Source organism: Astyanax mexicanus, chromosome 18 (genome assembly GCF_023375975.1).
Source record: "Astyanax mexicanus isolate ESR-SI-001 chromosome 18, AstMex3_surface, whole genome shotgun sequence".
NCBI classification, from domain to species: Eukaryota; Metazoa; Chordata; class Actinopteri; order Characiformes; family Acestrorhamphidae; genus Astyanax; species Astyanax mexicanus.
Window position 1 is genome coordinate 20,703,726 of NC_064425.1, and position 16,918 is coordinate 20,720,643.

At 38.1% G+C, this 16,918-nt stretch overlaps 1 protein-coding gene across 1 annotated transcript; it reads left to right on the forward strand.

Annotated features, from left to right (window-relative positions):
• Nucleotides 1–1,196: 1,196 nt before the first annotated feature.
• On the forward strand, nucleotides 1,197–15,910 carry LOC103022923 (P2Y purinoceptor 14). Its single transcript, XM_007236768.4, has 2 exons — nucleotides 1,197–1,827; nucleotides 13,768–15,910. Exon 2 carries the CDS (start codon nucleotides 13,770–13,772, stop codon nucleotides 14,820–14,822), a length of 1,053 nt encoding a protein of 350 aa, XP_007236830.2. The 5' UTR covers nucleotides 1,197–1,827; nucleotides 13,768–13,769; the 3' UTR covers nucleotides 14,823–15,910.
• The last annotated feature ends 1,008 nt before the right edge of the window (nucleotides 15,911–16,918 follow it).

Consider the following 16,918-nt stretch of genomic DNA (forward strand, 5'->3'; position numbering starts at 1 on the left):
CAATTATTTTAACCCTGTTCTAAAATACAGGGTTTTTAGCAATACCATAGTAAACCAACCAACTACATATTAGTTGCTCTGTGGTGGTTCTGTGGGGTCCTGACTTGAAGAACAGGCTGAAAGGAGGATACTAAAATACTGTTTTTTCACATTATAAGGCACATTTAAAATCCTTTAATTTTCCACAAAAACCGTCAGGGTGCCTTATAATCTGATGTATGATTTCCAGAATTTCACAGGAGTTTCAGAGAAGTTTCTCTAGGCTAGCGCAGTATTAGCATTAGCTGCTAACCGCAGCGTTAGCTCTTTCCCCAATCAGTGGTGAGTATATCAAACTGTAGTCTGCATGTTTACCGTGTTAAACAAGCTACGTGGGACAAACCATTAGCTGATAGCACACTGGGTTACCGAAACACTCAGGGTTCCTCAGTGTAGTGCTGTCTGGCTGCATTTACTAGCAGTTGGCACTGCTAACTCCAGCTAGCACTGCTGCTAACCGTGTTTAGCGCTGTTGCTAAAAGTGATGTTAAAAATATTGGAATTCTAAGCTTACCTTAAATAAACTTAAGTGCTTTACTCACCCAAATAAACAGTTTTAAGGTGAGACATCTGTGAAGACATTCAGTGCAAGAAAATGTTTTTTTTTTTTAGAATTGCAGTTTTGTTTACTTAGGTGCCCCCAGCAGCGAGACCTGCCAAAAGGTTTTTATGACTAAGATGAAGCTTAGATGGTTGATAAAGCTTCACACTGAGCGCTGACTCATCGGCGAACAAATATTAATAAGCTCTGTTGCTATTTAAAAAACAGAGGCAGAAGGTGTGAAAACAGACTATTGGCGGGGTGTAAACTAGCAGTAAGCATTGTGACACGCCTTGTACAGGGTGTAGATAGGGTCCTAAATGTAAAGATCTCTCCACCGGCACTCAAGTGGCCACTGAAACTAACTGAGGATGCTGTATTAATAATTAAACAAGTGAAATTAAACAATGAGAGCTTGAGTAGAATATCGTTAAATGCTTTGTCATCTACTTTATGGTTTGTTGCTTTTTTTAAAACGTGCTCAAGTCCACACAGTGCAACTGATCAGCCTCAATGAGGTGAATATAGTTGGTAATGGAACATTTTTGAAGGAGCACACCTTTTTTGAAGCACTTTTGCACTTGCTGTCTCAAAAGGAAAACAAGTTTCATAATAAGCTGCATCAGATGTTCATGATAACAGGGCACGCGACTTGTGTTGAAATCAGTAGTCAGATGGTGCATTAGTGGGAGGAAATATGCTGAACGTGCCTGACAGGCACAACTTCCCATTCTAATTCTGCTTCCAGTGAACCTCCTCCCCCTCCTATGCACACCCCTACTGAGCTCTGCAGGGGAGATGAGGAGAGAAAAAGAAAAAAAGAGAGAGAGAAAGAGAGAGAGAGCACGCACTAGAGGGAATAGTTATAAAGTAAGTGAAGATGACAGAAAACACAGCGGAGCAGCTGGCGTGAGAGAGAGAGGCCAGTGTGTTTATGTTGCTCTGTTGGACTGAAATCCTCACACCAGGGATTTTGGAGGAGGAAGGAGAACTATAACACAGAGCTCACAGACTGTTCCTGTGTGTCCACATCTATGCAAACATCATCATGTTCAGGGCTGTGAACTACCAACCCACAAGACAGAAGTCACAGCTGCCCTCCTGTCCTACAGCATCCTGTCTTTTACATCCTTCTGTCAGAGAACTGCCAATTTCTTAACCTGTCTCATCATTCTCACCTACAGTCTCCTAACTAAGCTTCAGGGCACAGTCCTGATCCTCTGATCCACTCATCTACTGCTCTCAAGGTTAGTACTGCTTTCTGATCACTCAACATTATGTTCTTTATAAGAATATTAAACATGCAGCACTGTATTTATAAATTACAATTTGTAAATTACAATTGTAAAGCTCCTTATCTGTACAGCACATGTTTTCTTTGCTCAGTGATATGCTAGTAGTATTAGAATAACTGCAAATAACATTTCTACAAAATGTAGTGACTTTACATCACTGTGTTCATTAAAACACCTAAAAAAGCTCCCTCTTAAATCAGGTGAGCTGCTGATAGAATTGAAAAATAATATACACACTAAATGTAGGTATCCAGGAGAAACTAAAATTAACTTTGTTCTTATTACTTTTTTTTTTTACTGTATTTAAATGTATTCATCTGTTCTAACAATATGTGGTGGTTGGGCCAAAAAAACACTCTTATTGCTGAGATACAGTAATTTTTTTTTGTAATGTGCTTAGTTGCCTAAAACCTTTGCACAGTTCTGTATTTCTTTATCAATGCACCATTGATTCATTGATTCACTGTGCTGGTAGAAACTGGCACTAGCATGGTTTGGTCCGAACTTCTTGGTTTATTTGATCCTCAAGATTATATTTTGCATATGAAACTACAGATGATTGAATTTTGTTCTCAAAAACAAACCATCATAAAGCCATGCCAGAGCAAAGCAATGCATTAAAATTATTAACTGATTTAATATTAAATAAGAAATTCATGATTATTTTTAATTTATTTACAAATGTTTTCCTACATTGTAACATTAATCTGGAATATGAAGAAACACAAAATAAATCATGTAGTAACTTATCAAACCAAAATACTCCGTGAAACATTTAAGTGTTCTTATCTAAGGTGTTTTTAACTTGCGGTTTCTGAGGCTGGTAACTCTGATACTCTGATACTTAACTCTGATAAGTTCTTGAAATGTTTTGGATTGACTGACCTTCATTTATTAAAGTAAAAATTTAGAGTTAATATAGAGTTATTCACTGTATAACTGATGCTCTCATTCACATTAAGAGGCAAGAAATGCAAGTAATTAACTCTTGACAAGTTCAGGACAGCTGTTAACTAATAAAACATTGCAGGTGACTCTACCTCATAAAGCTCACTGAGAAAATATCAAGATGTGCAAAACTGTCATCTAAGAAAGAGGTGCTACTTTGAAGAATCTAAAATATAAATTATATTTTAGTTTGTTTAACAGTGTGTTGTTTGCTAAATAATTCCATGTTTTTCTTCATAGTTTGGATGATTTTACTATTAATTTACAATGCAGAGCTTTTTAAAATAAAAAAACTAAAAAAACTTTTGACCGGTACTGTATGACTTGTAATAAAGTCTTATACTTTAAGCAAAAAATGACTCTATATATCACTAAAAAGGTGTTTAAATACTTATACAATATTGGATCCCTTTGTGACAAAAGGATCCTATTTAGAAGATTTTACAACACAAAATCAGAAAAATGCAAATAAAATACAAATGCAGTTTCTTTGGAAATTCACCTTGGATTTTTTTCCAGCCGATATTATGAACAAAAGCTAAATATATATATATATATATATATATATATATATATATATATATATATATATATATATATATATTATTTTATTTTTTTTACTGCCAGCAACACATTCTAAAACAAAATTGGACTGTAGTCTTAGTTTGGTATAAAAGCAGTTAGAAAAGATACTTTCGGAGTGTTATCAGCAGCTAATGTGAGGGTAGTGTTAGTGCCGTCTGCAAAAAACAAAACAAAAAAACAAACGACAGCATTAATGTGGAATAGTACAATGAGGTATTAAAGCAACATATGCTGCCTTTAAGAAGACATCTTTTTCAGGGACATCCATGTAATTTTCAAAAGGACAGTGCAAAACCACATGGCAGAGATCTATTTGTCAGTCTATCTATCCCAATGTTTTATCAGTCTACACAGTCTAAAGGCACAGGAACACACTCTGAAGAGAAAGCAGAACTGACACTTCAGTCATTTCAGATGTGGTCTTGCCTTTCCTGTCTACTCTTGTGTTTCTGTGTCTTGAGGCTATTTGTTGACACAGCAATAAGGTTTAGATGTTTATAGCACTGGGTGGTCAGAGTGGCCCTGCTGTCTGTGTTGTTGTCTGTATTGTATTCATTTCCTCACAACGGCTCCGAAGCTCTGCGGTGTTTGGTAAAAGTATAAAGCAGTGCTTGCGAAGTCTGGCCTTTACTTTTTGCCTGTGATTCAGCATTGAGTCGACTGAATTACTAGTGTGAAAATGCAGTTTCTCACACTTTTCTTTAGCTGTTAATTCTCGCTACAGATAGGATCAACATTCCTTAGAATAATTCTTTTCTAACTCCTTTAAAGAGGACATATTATATCTCTTTTTACACACGTTATAAAAGGGTACAATTCTTTACACCAAATCACTCTGAGAAAGAGATCTCACCAGCTTTAGTTTTGCCAGTTTCAGTCCATTTCAGACTGAGCCATTTAAGGGCTCAGTCACCTTTATGCAAATATGCTATTGCTGGCCATGCCTTACTCAGACAAAGTCTGCTGGCTAATCCTGTTGTGTAGCATCTCAGTGAGGTTTTCAACCAGCAGCGCAAAATGATCTAGTGCACGGGTGTGAAATTCAGCCCCACGGGCCCACAGTATTATTATATTTGGCCCGCGAGACTATATCAAATGTGTATTACAGCTGGCCTGCCAGTATATAGTGCATGCACAGCAAATACTACAAATCCCAGAATGCTTTGTTAGTGCGATAGTGCGTGTCAGTCGAGATCGCCAAGTGCACCCCTTCTTTTCTGTTGACAATCATTAGAATTACTGCTACCAGTCATCAAGGACAAAAGTGGCTAAGAGAAAGATGGAAAACAGGAGCTTTCAAGACAGGTGGGAGGCAAATTATCTGTTCACGACTGTAAAGGACAGATCTGTTTGTTTTGTTTGCTAATCCACCGTGGCTGTAATTAAATAATATAACATAAGAAGACACTATGAAACGAAACACTGTGACAAGTAAAAGGACCTGTACATAAAGCACAAGGTCTAGAACAGGGGTATTTAATTAGAATTCAGTTTGGTCCACTCAGAGAAAATGTCACGAGGCTAAGGTCCGGACCGTCGCCAATGTTAACTTGTGTAATAATTCAGTATTTTATTCTGTTTACTGAAGAAGCCTATAGTAGTTCTGTCTGTTTTATCAACAACTGAAAGACAAAACAAATTACACATTCTAGGATATTTCAAAAATATTTATTGTTTTAAATAGACCTGTCACAATAATTACATTATCAACCTATCATAAAATAAATGGAAACACCCTCAATAATTTAACATATCGACTCTAATAATGTGAATCTGTATGTTCACTTTGTTTCAAAATGCTATATTTATTCTATTTGATTTTATTTATATTAGATTTAGGCCAGGCTGCCATAATAATAATTACATGAATGATAAATCGTACAATATATGGAGAAATGTTTTCTGAACCAAACAGTAGTTTTATTTTATTTAATATTATTACTGTATCAGACTTTATTATGTTGTGGGTAAAACTGATGGGTGGAGTTGTTTTGGGAGTAAAGAGAGAGAAAGAGCACACCTGTGAGCGAGGGAGTTTTTTTTCTTGCTGAGGAGTTCTGATCAGGTGGAGTAAAGTGCTCTATTTTGCACTCTTGTCCCAGTAAAGCTTACTGCGCTGTAAAGCACGTAAACCATAAAGACAATAAACGTTCCGCCGCTTTAAATGAACACGGTCAGAATTAAATTCTTCTCAGTAGTTTATCGGACCGCGGTCAGCCTATTAGTGACCCCTGGTCTAGAAGGTAGAAGAGATATAAAATAGTCTGTTTTCACAGCAGACTATGTTCCCAAAAGCAAATGTTTTTGATTATTTGAGTTTGGCCCACAACTTCATCCCAGTTTTTAATTTTGGCCCACCGTGAATTTGAGTTTGACACCCCTGATCTACGTGGGTGGGGCTCTGGTGGGGTTTGACGGGTAAGGGGTGATGCCAGGGTGGTTCTATGCAGGTTTCGTTTCCTTGTTGCTTTGTCACAATAATTGATTCCTAACACCAAACCTTTTTTTAGTTAATTCACAGAAAACACATGGATTTTTTTTTTAGCTTGAAGTGTTTTTAGTGGCAATCGAGACCCAAGTGGAAATACAAAAACACACAAAAAGTAATTTAGCATATTATGTCCCGTCTAATAAAGATTTAAATTGACACTGACAGTATTGAAAATGAAGCCTCTCTAAATGTGTGTGGCTTAGAGGTTAACAAACAACTGAGAAAACCCACAACCTACACTGCCTAGTGCATGTTTAGAGGAAAATGCTGCAGTGGTTAATGATGTTGATTCCTTCGAACTGACTGTTTCATTAAAGCAAGCCACCTACAAGTTTAAGTGTGACTGAGTTTGAGCTTGAGTGAGTGAACAGTTGATGAAAGTATATTATGAGAAAATGTATCACTGTTTTAAAAGAAAGTAACTGATCCACTGGTTATCATTGAAAACAGAGATATTTCTCCCTCCGTTTTTGAAAATAAAAGACGAAAACGCTTGCATAAGTAGCTAGCCCTGTAAGGTGCGATTAATCCTTAAAAAGAGACATCAGACATCATAAGAACTAAAGAGTCAGGTTGGCAAATGTTCAACACCTCAGATATAATGACTCTTGTGTTCTTCTAACTATAAACTATACAGGAAATAAGTCAGCAGTGTGGTTCCACTACATGGGAAACAACATAAAGCTGTATGGTACTCAACCACAAAATATTATTTCTCAAAGTGTGGGCATAGATGTGAGCTGTTTCCTGTACTGTGTTTTTCTGCTTAAAAAAACTCATAACCACAGCAGACACTCATGACCCAGTGTACTCTCAAATACAGTATATCTCAAAATGTCTACCCACTGTAGAAACCAAAGGGGCACTACAGGACACTCACTTGTTGAGGGCTTGAATTGCCCAAGATTTTAAGAAGGAAAAGATGAACTTATGCAGAACTTATTGCTGCTGCAGTGCATGGAAACAGACTCTGTATGTAGTACACTTATTCACAATAGAGACAATAAGGCCCAATCCCATTTCACCCCTTGGCCATACAACTTACCCCTACCCCTTGTTGTCGAGTGTAACAGTGTTTAGAGTGTAACAGAGTTACAAGGGGAAGGGGTGAAATCCTCCCCATAAGAATTGGGACAACCCTTCAAGCACCTGATACGTCATCAGGAGCGCTAACAATTCACAGAAAACACATGGATTTTTTTTTTTTTTTAGCTTGGAGTGTTTATAGTGGCAATCGAGACCCAAGTGGAAATACAAAAACACACAAAAAGTAATTTAGCATATTATGTCCCCTCTAACAAAGATTTGAATTGACACTGACAGTATTGAAAATGAAGCCTCTCTAAATGTGTGTGGCTTAGAGGTTAACAAACAACTGAGAAAACCCACAACCTACACTGCCTAGTGCATGTTTAGAGGAAAATGCTGCAGTGGTTAATGATGTGGTGTTTGATTCCTTCGAACTGACTGTTTCATTAAATCAAGCCACCTACAAGTTTAAGTGTGACTGAGTTTGAGCTTGAGTGAGTGAACAATTCAATTCAATTCAATTTTATTTATATAGCGCTTTTTACAACAAAGGTTGTCACAAAGCCGCTTTACAGGAAAAACAGGTCCACGCCTCTTATGAGCAGCACCACACAGATGCCAATTTTATGGTGACACAGTGGCAAGGAAAAACTCCCTTTAAGAGGAAGAAACCTTGGAAGGAACCAAGACTCAGTCCGAGGAACCCATCCTACTCGGGTTGACCCGCTCAGTACAAACAAACAACAAACAAATAACAGAACAAAAACAGTACAGAGAATTAATGTGAACTATGGCTAATATAACAGGTACTAATTTATGAATATAAGAATGTGATGGGCACAAACTATAGAGCTATGGCTAATACAGAAACAGATACTGAGTGTGTTAATGTTAATCAGTGCAGGGCTGCAGAGCCAGAGAACAACACAGCGGGCAGTGGAGAGCCAGGCTGGGAACATCAGGAACAGGGCATCTCCATACATGTAAAAGAGATAGATAGAGAAAACAGAAAGGAAAGGGAGAGAAAAAAAAGCAGAAGTTAGAAGAGTTGTGAAATAATTCGGATGAGTAGAAGGACAGGGCTGATTCCTGAAAGCTGGAACCACAGACGGACATATCCAGGAAGACCGGCCGGCCAGGCGTCTCAGCACATGTGAGAAAGACAGAGAGAGAGAACAGAGAGAGGAGGGAAGAAAAAGGGGTTAGAATGGTACAGTTCATGAAAGTATATTATGAGAAAATGTATCACTGTTTTAAAAGAAAGTAACTGATCCACTGGTTATCATTGAAAACAGAGATATTTCTCCCTCCGTTTTTGAAAATAAAAGACGAAAACGCTTGCATAAGTAGCTAGCCCTGTAAGGTGCGATAAATCCTTAAAAAGAGACATCAGACATCATAAGAACTAAAGAGTCAGGTTGGCAAATGTTCAACACCTCAGATATAATGACTCTTGTGTTCTTCTAACTATAAACTATACAGGAAATAAGTCAGCAGTGTGGTTCCACTACATGGGAAACAACATAAAGCTCCATGGTACTCAACCACAAAATATTATTTCTCAAAGTGTGTGCATAGATGTGAGCTGTTTCCTGTACTGTGTTTTTCTGCTTAAAAAAACTCTTCGGCCACAACTTACATCTGGCCCCAATAGCATAACCACAGCAGACACTCATGACCCAGTGTACTCTCAAATATATCAATATATCTCAAAATGTCTACCCACTGTAGAAACCAAAGGTGCACTACAGGACACTCACTTGTTGGGGGCTTGAATTGCCCAAGATTTTAAGAAGGAAAAGATGAACTTATGCAGAACTTATTGCTGCTGCAGTGCATGGAAACAGACTCTGTATGTAGTACACTTATTCACAATAGAGACAATAAGGCCCAATCCCATTTCACCCCTTGGCCATACAACTTACCCCTACCCCTTGTTGTCGAGTGTAACAGTGTTTTGAGTGTAACAGAGTTACAAGGGGAAGGGGTGAAATCCTCCCCATAAGAATTGGGACAACCCTTCAAGCACCTGATACGTCATCAGGAGCGCTAAAGTTCAGTAAGTTAGCTGCTGTTTAACCAGTTATCTTTAGGGCTTTATTGTATGTCTTCAAAAAGGGGGGGAGAAACTAATTATTATTGTCCATTTCTTAATTTCTCTGTGAAGGGGAGCTGAAATTAGCTTGGATAAGCTTTTATTTTATGGTATTCTTCCATAAATGCTGCAGCCCCTGCCATCTATTGCACCATTTAGAGTGGAACGGGAAAGTTAGCTTGCTAGCTACTGAGACAAACTACTAGCGATGTTTGTTATGCTTGTATTGAAGAATTTGGCTACACATTAGACTATGGTAATATAGTGCTAATCGTCACTTTTAACAAGGAAAATATTGAAATTTTTGGGTTTCTTTCTGCACGTGCAAAATAGAGGGGTAGGGGTAAGTGGTAGGGCCAAGGGGTGAAATGGGACTGGGCCATTAGCACCAAGAAAGTTGGTGTCCCATCTAAATTCTAATCTGGTGAAGTGTTACATTCTGGTGAGCATTATCCTGCTGAAAAGAACTAAAGCGCTCACTACAAGGCCTCTGCACCTAAACCCCAATTATTGGAGGATCCACAAACCTGGAACCTGAATTTGGTTTAATAAATAATAAAAAAGAAGATACTGTTTCAGTCCGTATCATTCCAATTTTCTCATTCATAACAGCACTTCAAAAGAAGGCAACAGTGGCTGGCTGGCTGACAATGGGTCTAGATGACAGGCAAGTCAATAAAATCACTATCTTGCTTCTCTTAGTTCAGTGATGCACCCCCTCAAAAAACCTGTCAACTGGGCAAATTGTTTTGAATAGAGGTTACGTGAAGTAATCAACTCTCATCAAGAGGTACACTACCCAAACATAATGTCTAAGCACTTTTACACCATCATGTGGCAAGTCCCACATCTAAGAGTTTATTCTGCCTGAGACATAACTGAGCAGGCCTAGTTTTGTCGATTTTTTTGTCAATGAATGTTTTTAATGAATGCCATCTAAACATTTTTCTGTTTAATTTCAGCAGATAAACTGTTTATACTGTTAATACCTTCCACTCAGAAGGTCGCTTCTCTATACTTCAGGCCATGGCTGACTCAGAGTTTTTAAAAGCTTTGAAAAAGTGTACTTGAGTAATATTTATCTGAATTCACCAACTAACAACCCCTTTCACAAAAAATATGTAAACAACTGGTTCTACTTTTTTTAACCTACTGATATTATGCATTTGAACGATAAGATATAAATAAGATAAGATAAATCAATCTACAGAAGTATGCAGATTGTGTCCTCATTTTCTCTCAGGATACCAGACAGACAGTTAAGATATTTATAATTTTCCCATCAAATCTGGATAGTGTAAGATCTGATGTGCAGAATCTGCACTGTCAAATAGTCTGTCATGATGAACTTCAGAGGTCCAGAAGAGGATCACAGCTGTTCTCTCTGTAAACTAACTGACACTGACAAATCTAAAAAATAACTTTATAACCCCCATGTTTTTCAGAACGACTCATTTTTATGTGACACTTTAAGCTTGTGTAATGCACTTATCTACCTCCAGTTTCCTTCCAGCATAGATGCTGCTGATAGATTGCACAATTACATGCGTTACAAATAGATGCTGTATATAAAAAAAGCTATATTAGTGTATGGCTAGCACAAATAAATTATTTTGCTGCAGTTTTGCTTCCATTAGAAAAACATGCAACCTTTAGACGTGCTTTAATGCTGCCAGTCAGCAGAAACTGGACGTGTGGATGTGCCCAGTTTCACTTCCACTGCACAGTTTTGTCTGAAGGGGCAAAGGAAGGAACTAGCCGGACTATCTCACCTAAAAAAATCACCAAATAAGGTGAGGCTCTCAGTCCCAGCTCTTAAATTCTGTACGCACAAGCTGACAGTGCTTACCAAACTACTTTCTTAGGATGTTTTATTCCATTTCGTGAGTGTTGAGTTGAGCTTCTGTCGTGGGGAGGAGAGAACTTAAATCAGTGCTGTAAATCGTGTACTCTCTAGGTTTACAACCACACTCTACTCCATCCATTAATTTAAAAGGAACCACCATAAGTCTATATCTGAGCAGGTATACAAGAACTGGGTGGTGAAGCAACAGAATAATGGTATATTATTGTATGTGATGTGCTGATATGGGTGTATCAGGCACAGCAGTGCTGCTGGAGTTCCTAAACACTTACTGGCCACTGGGCACTTTATTAGACACATCTTTACAGTCATTCAGCCCAGACTACACAAAACAACAACAACAACAATATACAGCTCTGGAAAAAAAATAATAGACCACTTAAAATGATGAGTTTCTTTGATTTTACCAAATTGAAAACATCTGGAATATAATCAAGAGGAAGATGGATTATCACAAGCCATCAAACCAAACTGAACTGCTTGCATTTTTGCGCCAGGAGTGCAGGCTTAAAGTTATTCAATAGCAGTGTGTAAGACTGGTGGAGGAGAACATGAAAAGATGCAGAAAACTGTGCTTAAAAAACAGGGATATTCCACCAAATATTGATATCTGAACTTTTAAAACTTTATGAATATGAACTTGTTTTCTTTGCATTATTTGAGGTCTGAAAGCTCTGACTCTTTTTTGTAATTCCAGCCATTCTCATTTTTCTGCAAATAAATGCTTTAAATTACAATATTTTTATTCAGTTTTTATTTATGTAAAACAACAAACATACTCAAACATATACTTATAAATAGCAAAATCAGAGAAACTGATTCAGAAACTGAAGTGGTCTCTTATTTTTTTCCATAGCTGTATAAATCTAAATATAAGTGATACTAAATAAAAGGCAAAAACACTGAGAAGTGTAGTGCATCCTCCTATGGAAGGATTTTACTCTGAAACGCTTAATTGAGCATGCATTCCATATGTTGAGAAAACGTAACAAGTCTCAAACAAGTAACAAGGCCTCAAACAAGCAAGAGCTGAAGGTGCACTACAGTCTTGGTAAAGCAAGATTACGTCTTTCAATCACACACTTTTGGTTAACATTGCATGCAAGAGGTATGCATGAGTACTAAACGTGAATAATACGTTGTTGAAATGATTGGGGTTACTGTGTACACAGATGCCAAGTAATAAAGCACAAATAGTTTGTTACGATACTAGGATATTAGTAGAATTTTTTTTTGTTATCTACACTTTACTGGAGTAATTATTTTTCTTCTACTCCTTACATTTTCACACAACTATCTGAACTTTCTACTCCTTACATTGAAAAAATAGCCATGTTACTCCTATTTCATTCCAGCTTCTCATCGTTCAAAAAAAAACCCTATCCAGAAAAATCTCTCCATCCAGTGAATTTGGTGGGTTGGATGAGAACTATAAACATATACCATTCCCACTCCCTGTTGGTTTATACAATTATCCATTGATTATCCATCACATCTGCACTCACAGTGCCTGCACTCCAGCAAGAACATAGCAGATGTATGTAGCCTACACTCTAAAAAACAGAGGTACGATATGAGTACTTTTTTGTACTCGAAGGTACATTCTTTATAATTGTCCCCTCAAAGGTACAATATTAGTCTTTACAGGGTCAGATTTGTTCCCTCTGAAGTACAAAGTAATTTCTAACAGCAATAAGTACAAATTTGTACCATTTAACCAGCCAAAGGGTACATTCAGTATTCTGCATCACTGTACTAATCAACAATATATATTTTAATTGCACATTTTTTATTTGAAAGCCAGACAATTTTGTATCATCAAGTTTTTGAGCCATTTTTAGTTGATGACAATGTTTATAATCTTTATAATCTATACTGGCACAAAAACCATGGGTACAAAAAAGTACTTTCACTGAAAGGTACTTTTTTGAACCTTAATATAAGGTACAGCCCCAGCGACAAGCTTTGTACTCTTTTAAGTACAAATCTGTACTTATATTTCTTAGAGTGTAGTATGAAGATGACCTGTGCAGAGATTTAAGGGAACTCAAGCAAAATGTCACAACTGAGCTTCTTTATTATATTTACATTGTATTAGAATGCATTCATTTTCAATGGGCATATGTGCAGCTGAAACAGTTAGCCTGGTGCATCCCAATTTTTTTAACATTAACATTTTAATATACAATTTTAGTCATTATGGCTTTTAGAAAAATGTGTTTTGTAGAGAGGGGTGAGGGGTAGTGCACTATAGGACCCTATGGTGTGGCCCATGTTTTAATAGCATTTTTCCCTTTACATTACTTTTACTTTTATACTTTAAGTAGTTTTGAAACCAGTACTCCTAAATTTATACTTGAGTAAAGTAAATTTGAGTTGATACTTTAACATACTTTAACCATTGTAAACCATAGAATCTATACTTATACATGAGTAATGAATGTGAATACCTTTCACAATTTTGTTTGTGTAATGTTTAAATGTTTGCAGACATCTTGAATGCATTTAACTATATTAAGATGCATCCGTTGTTGCAACTTCCTGGCCTCATTAATGCTTTTGTTGCGGACTGCAATCAATTCCTCACAGCAATACTCCCAAATTTAGTAGAAAGACTTCCCTGGACAGAAGAGGCAATTACTTCAACACATTTTATTTAATACCCTTGATTTAGGAATAAACAATGAAACATTTGTCCAACTGTGTGGACCATCTTACTCATTGCTGTCAAATGGTTTGATGAAGAAGTCTATTTTTTACTTAAAAAAATGAATATTAAAATACTGGAATATTCTGTTTTTTTTTTATTAATTACATATTGTAATAATACATTTCTACCATTGCATCACATGATTCATTTGGATTGCTGTTGTTTTTCAGATATGAACTACAGCAATGCTACCCCTCCCTCTGGCTGTGGAAGCCAATCAGCTGGCAACAGGACAGACTTCAGCAGCGCATTCACGCACCAGGTCCTTCCCGTGCTTTACGCTCTCATCTGCGCAAGCGGCCTGGTTTTGAATAGCCTGGCTGCATGGATCTTCTTCCGGGTGCCCAGCACTTCTGGCCTGGTGGTCTACCTGAAGAACATGGTGGTGGCTGATCTCCTGATGCTACTCTCCTTCCCATGGCGTGTGGCTAACGATCTGGGCTATGGTGGCTGGCGAATGAAGGTGGTGGTGTGTCGCTACACGGCTGTACTTTTCTACCTCAGCATGTATACGGGCATTGCTTTCATGAGCCTCATTAGTTTGGAGCGCTATGTTAAAATCGTCCGTGGCTCCTCTTCCTCCTCATCCTCGTCTCGCTTTTGCTCTTCCTCCGCCTCATCGCTCTTGCAGCGAGTACCAGTGGCCAGAATTCTGGCCTTCGTGGTTTGGGCCTTGCTGCTGGTCTGCATGCTGCCCAACACCCTATTGACTAATCGTCCGGCAGCTGAGGGCTGCTCGTGCGTGGAACTCAAGAGTTCATTGGGCCGTCGCTGGCATGAAGTCTCCGCCCACCTCATCGTGGCCATCTTCTGGTTGACCCTTGCGCTAATGGCATTCTGTTACACCTCCATCGCTCGCCACGTGTACCGATCCTACAAAAGAGTGAACCGAGACGGCAGTGAGGCCAGCCGCAAGTCCAACCGCAGCATCTTCAGCCTGCTGGCAGTGTTTTTCCTGTGCTTCGTGCCCTACCACGTGTGCCGCGTGCCCTACACGCTAAGTCAGCGGCAAGGCTTCAAGCTTAGCCCCTACACTCGCTTCCAGCTCTTTCAGGCCAAAGAGGCCACACTTTTCCTGTCAGCCCTCAACGTGTGTCTAGACCCTGTCATTTACTTCCTCATGTGCAGGTCATTCCGAGAGTTACTGCTGCGTAGGCTGTCTACTGCAGAGGTCGAGAACAGGAGGCCCTCTGTAACCAATGGACTCAGTGTCAGTAACTTGTAGAAGACTACGTAATGCGATAGCTCTTATGAAGTTGTACACTTCAAAACCAAAACAGTGGCGAAAATATCTATTAAAACTGCATCATAATCTGTACTAACAGTAAGAAAATGTTCAAATGAAAACACGAGCACAACTGGTCATATTCTCTAATGGCACTCTCTACCCACGTCACTCCCAAAGGTGATGCTGCACAGCACAGGCGTCTGTTAACTGATGTATCGGAACCAATACATCACTGCCTTTTCAGTGGCTGGCCGAAGATTTCTTCCTCTTACTCTGAGGGAGTTTTTCTGTGCCACAGTTGCCACTACCACCTTGCCACTGTTGTCACTATCACTGTGGTGCTTACTCATACGAGATTTGGACCTGTATCTCTGTAAAGCAGCTTCATGACAACATTTGTTGCAAAAAGAGCTATACAATTACATATTAATTGAATTGAACTGAATTGCTAGTGATATGGGTAGTCCAGCTCAGTGGGTGGGGTAATCAGCCTAGCAAAATAGGGCAAAAATTTGGCTAAAAAAAAAATGCGAAGGAACCACAACGATTTCCCTTTTTCATGCATTGTTAATAATAACAAGTGTACTTTGTCATTGGAGCTTATTTGCTGTAATTGTAATTGGGGGAAACTTGTAGTGACAGTGATTTGTGTGCATTTACTAAACAACACTGAGATTTCATTTAAAAATTCCTGTATACCAAAATGGACAATGGAAATTAAAAGCCTTAGCAGTGCAATGGATTTGTAACAACATATTCTGTTAAATACAGATTTTTTGCCACTGTTTTGTAGGTGTGAAAGCCAGTAGGTTTAAAATATATTTTATTGTTAATAATTATTTTTTTTAATAAAATATTTTAACCAATCGATCATATTGTCTTCATAAGTTAAAACAGTGGGTGGAGGGCACACTCATGTATCTACTGAAAAAAAGCACACAAGACAAAATATATCAGGTCTAGATATGTCCAGTTTAAGACAATTGCATGTGCAGTTGTTTAGGGTTTTCAGGTTTAATGCTTTTTATTTTTTGGTTGGCCACCAACCTGTTTCATTCAGAACATGAAAACAGACTTATAACAAGTCTTAAAATTATTTTTTGATCCTAGTTTGGAATTTTTTACATGCAATACATTTTGTGCGAACCTAGTGTGTTTGATAGCATGTGAAAACCTTTAAGAACAGGTTTAGAAGCATATCGAAAATATTAATGTGTACATGTATTGATCTTTTGTAGAGTTCTACAAAATATCTAGTTTCAGTTTTCTCTAGTTCTGAGGAATTGAAAATACTGGAGATACCTCCATTCCAATATCAAAATCAGAGTAAATCCCCTAAATGAAGGTAAAATATATGCTAATATCTGTTATATGTGCTAAATAAAACAATTGAATTTGTAATGTTTCAAATTCATATGCCTTAGTTGGATTTGTCACTATAAATAATCCTATTAGATTTCCATTGGTGCACTTTCAGCAATGGGTAATGTCAGTGTTTTTCCTATTTATGTCTTCATTTTCTTAAAATCTCCAGATTAAGAAAGATGTTGTCTTAAAATCAGCATATGTTGCCAACTTAGCGACTTTGTCGCTATATTTAGCGACTTTTCAGACCCTCTAGCGACTTTCATTGTAAAAAAAGCGACTAGCGACAAATCTAGCGAGTTTTTGTGGTGTTATTGGAGACTTTTGGCGACTCTGAGATGAACACGGGCTCTTCAGTTACTGTCCTCCGCGCTGCAGCGGGCGCTGCCGTGAGTCCCGCCCCACACCACTCACAGTGCAGACCCACACTCTCTCACACTCAGAGCACACACACACCGCTCCACGAACACATTGTAAATTAATTGCGCGTGCCCACAGCCGCCGCTGACTGACCCCGCTCTGTATTTACAGAGCAGAAGTATAAATATTAATGTGTCTTCAGTGTGACACGAAAAGAAATCCCTTTATTTAACTCACACAGTCTCATTCACTCACCTCATTCACCACATAGCCTGTCACTCACCTCCTCCACAGTGTCTGCCTCTTTATAAAAAGCTAAATATCTATTGAACCATTGAACAAGTTGTCTATGATAGGTTTAAAAATAA

Excerpts from the sequence above, each read along its gene's own strand:
- LOC103022923 (XM_007236768.4), top strand. The coding sequence starts at position 13,770 with ATGAACTACAGCAATGCTACCCCTCCCTCTGGCTGTGGAAGCCAATCA.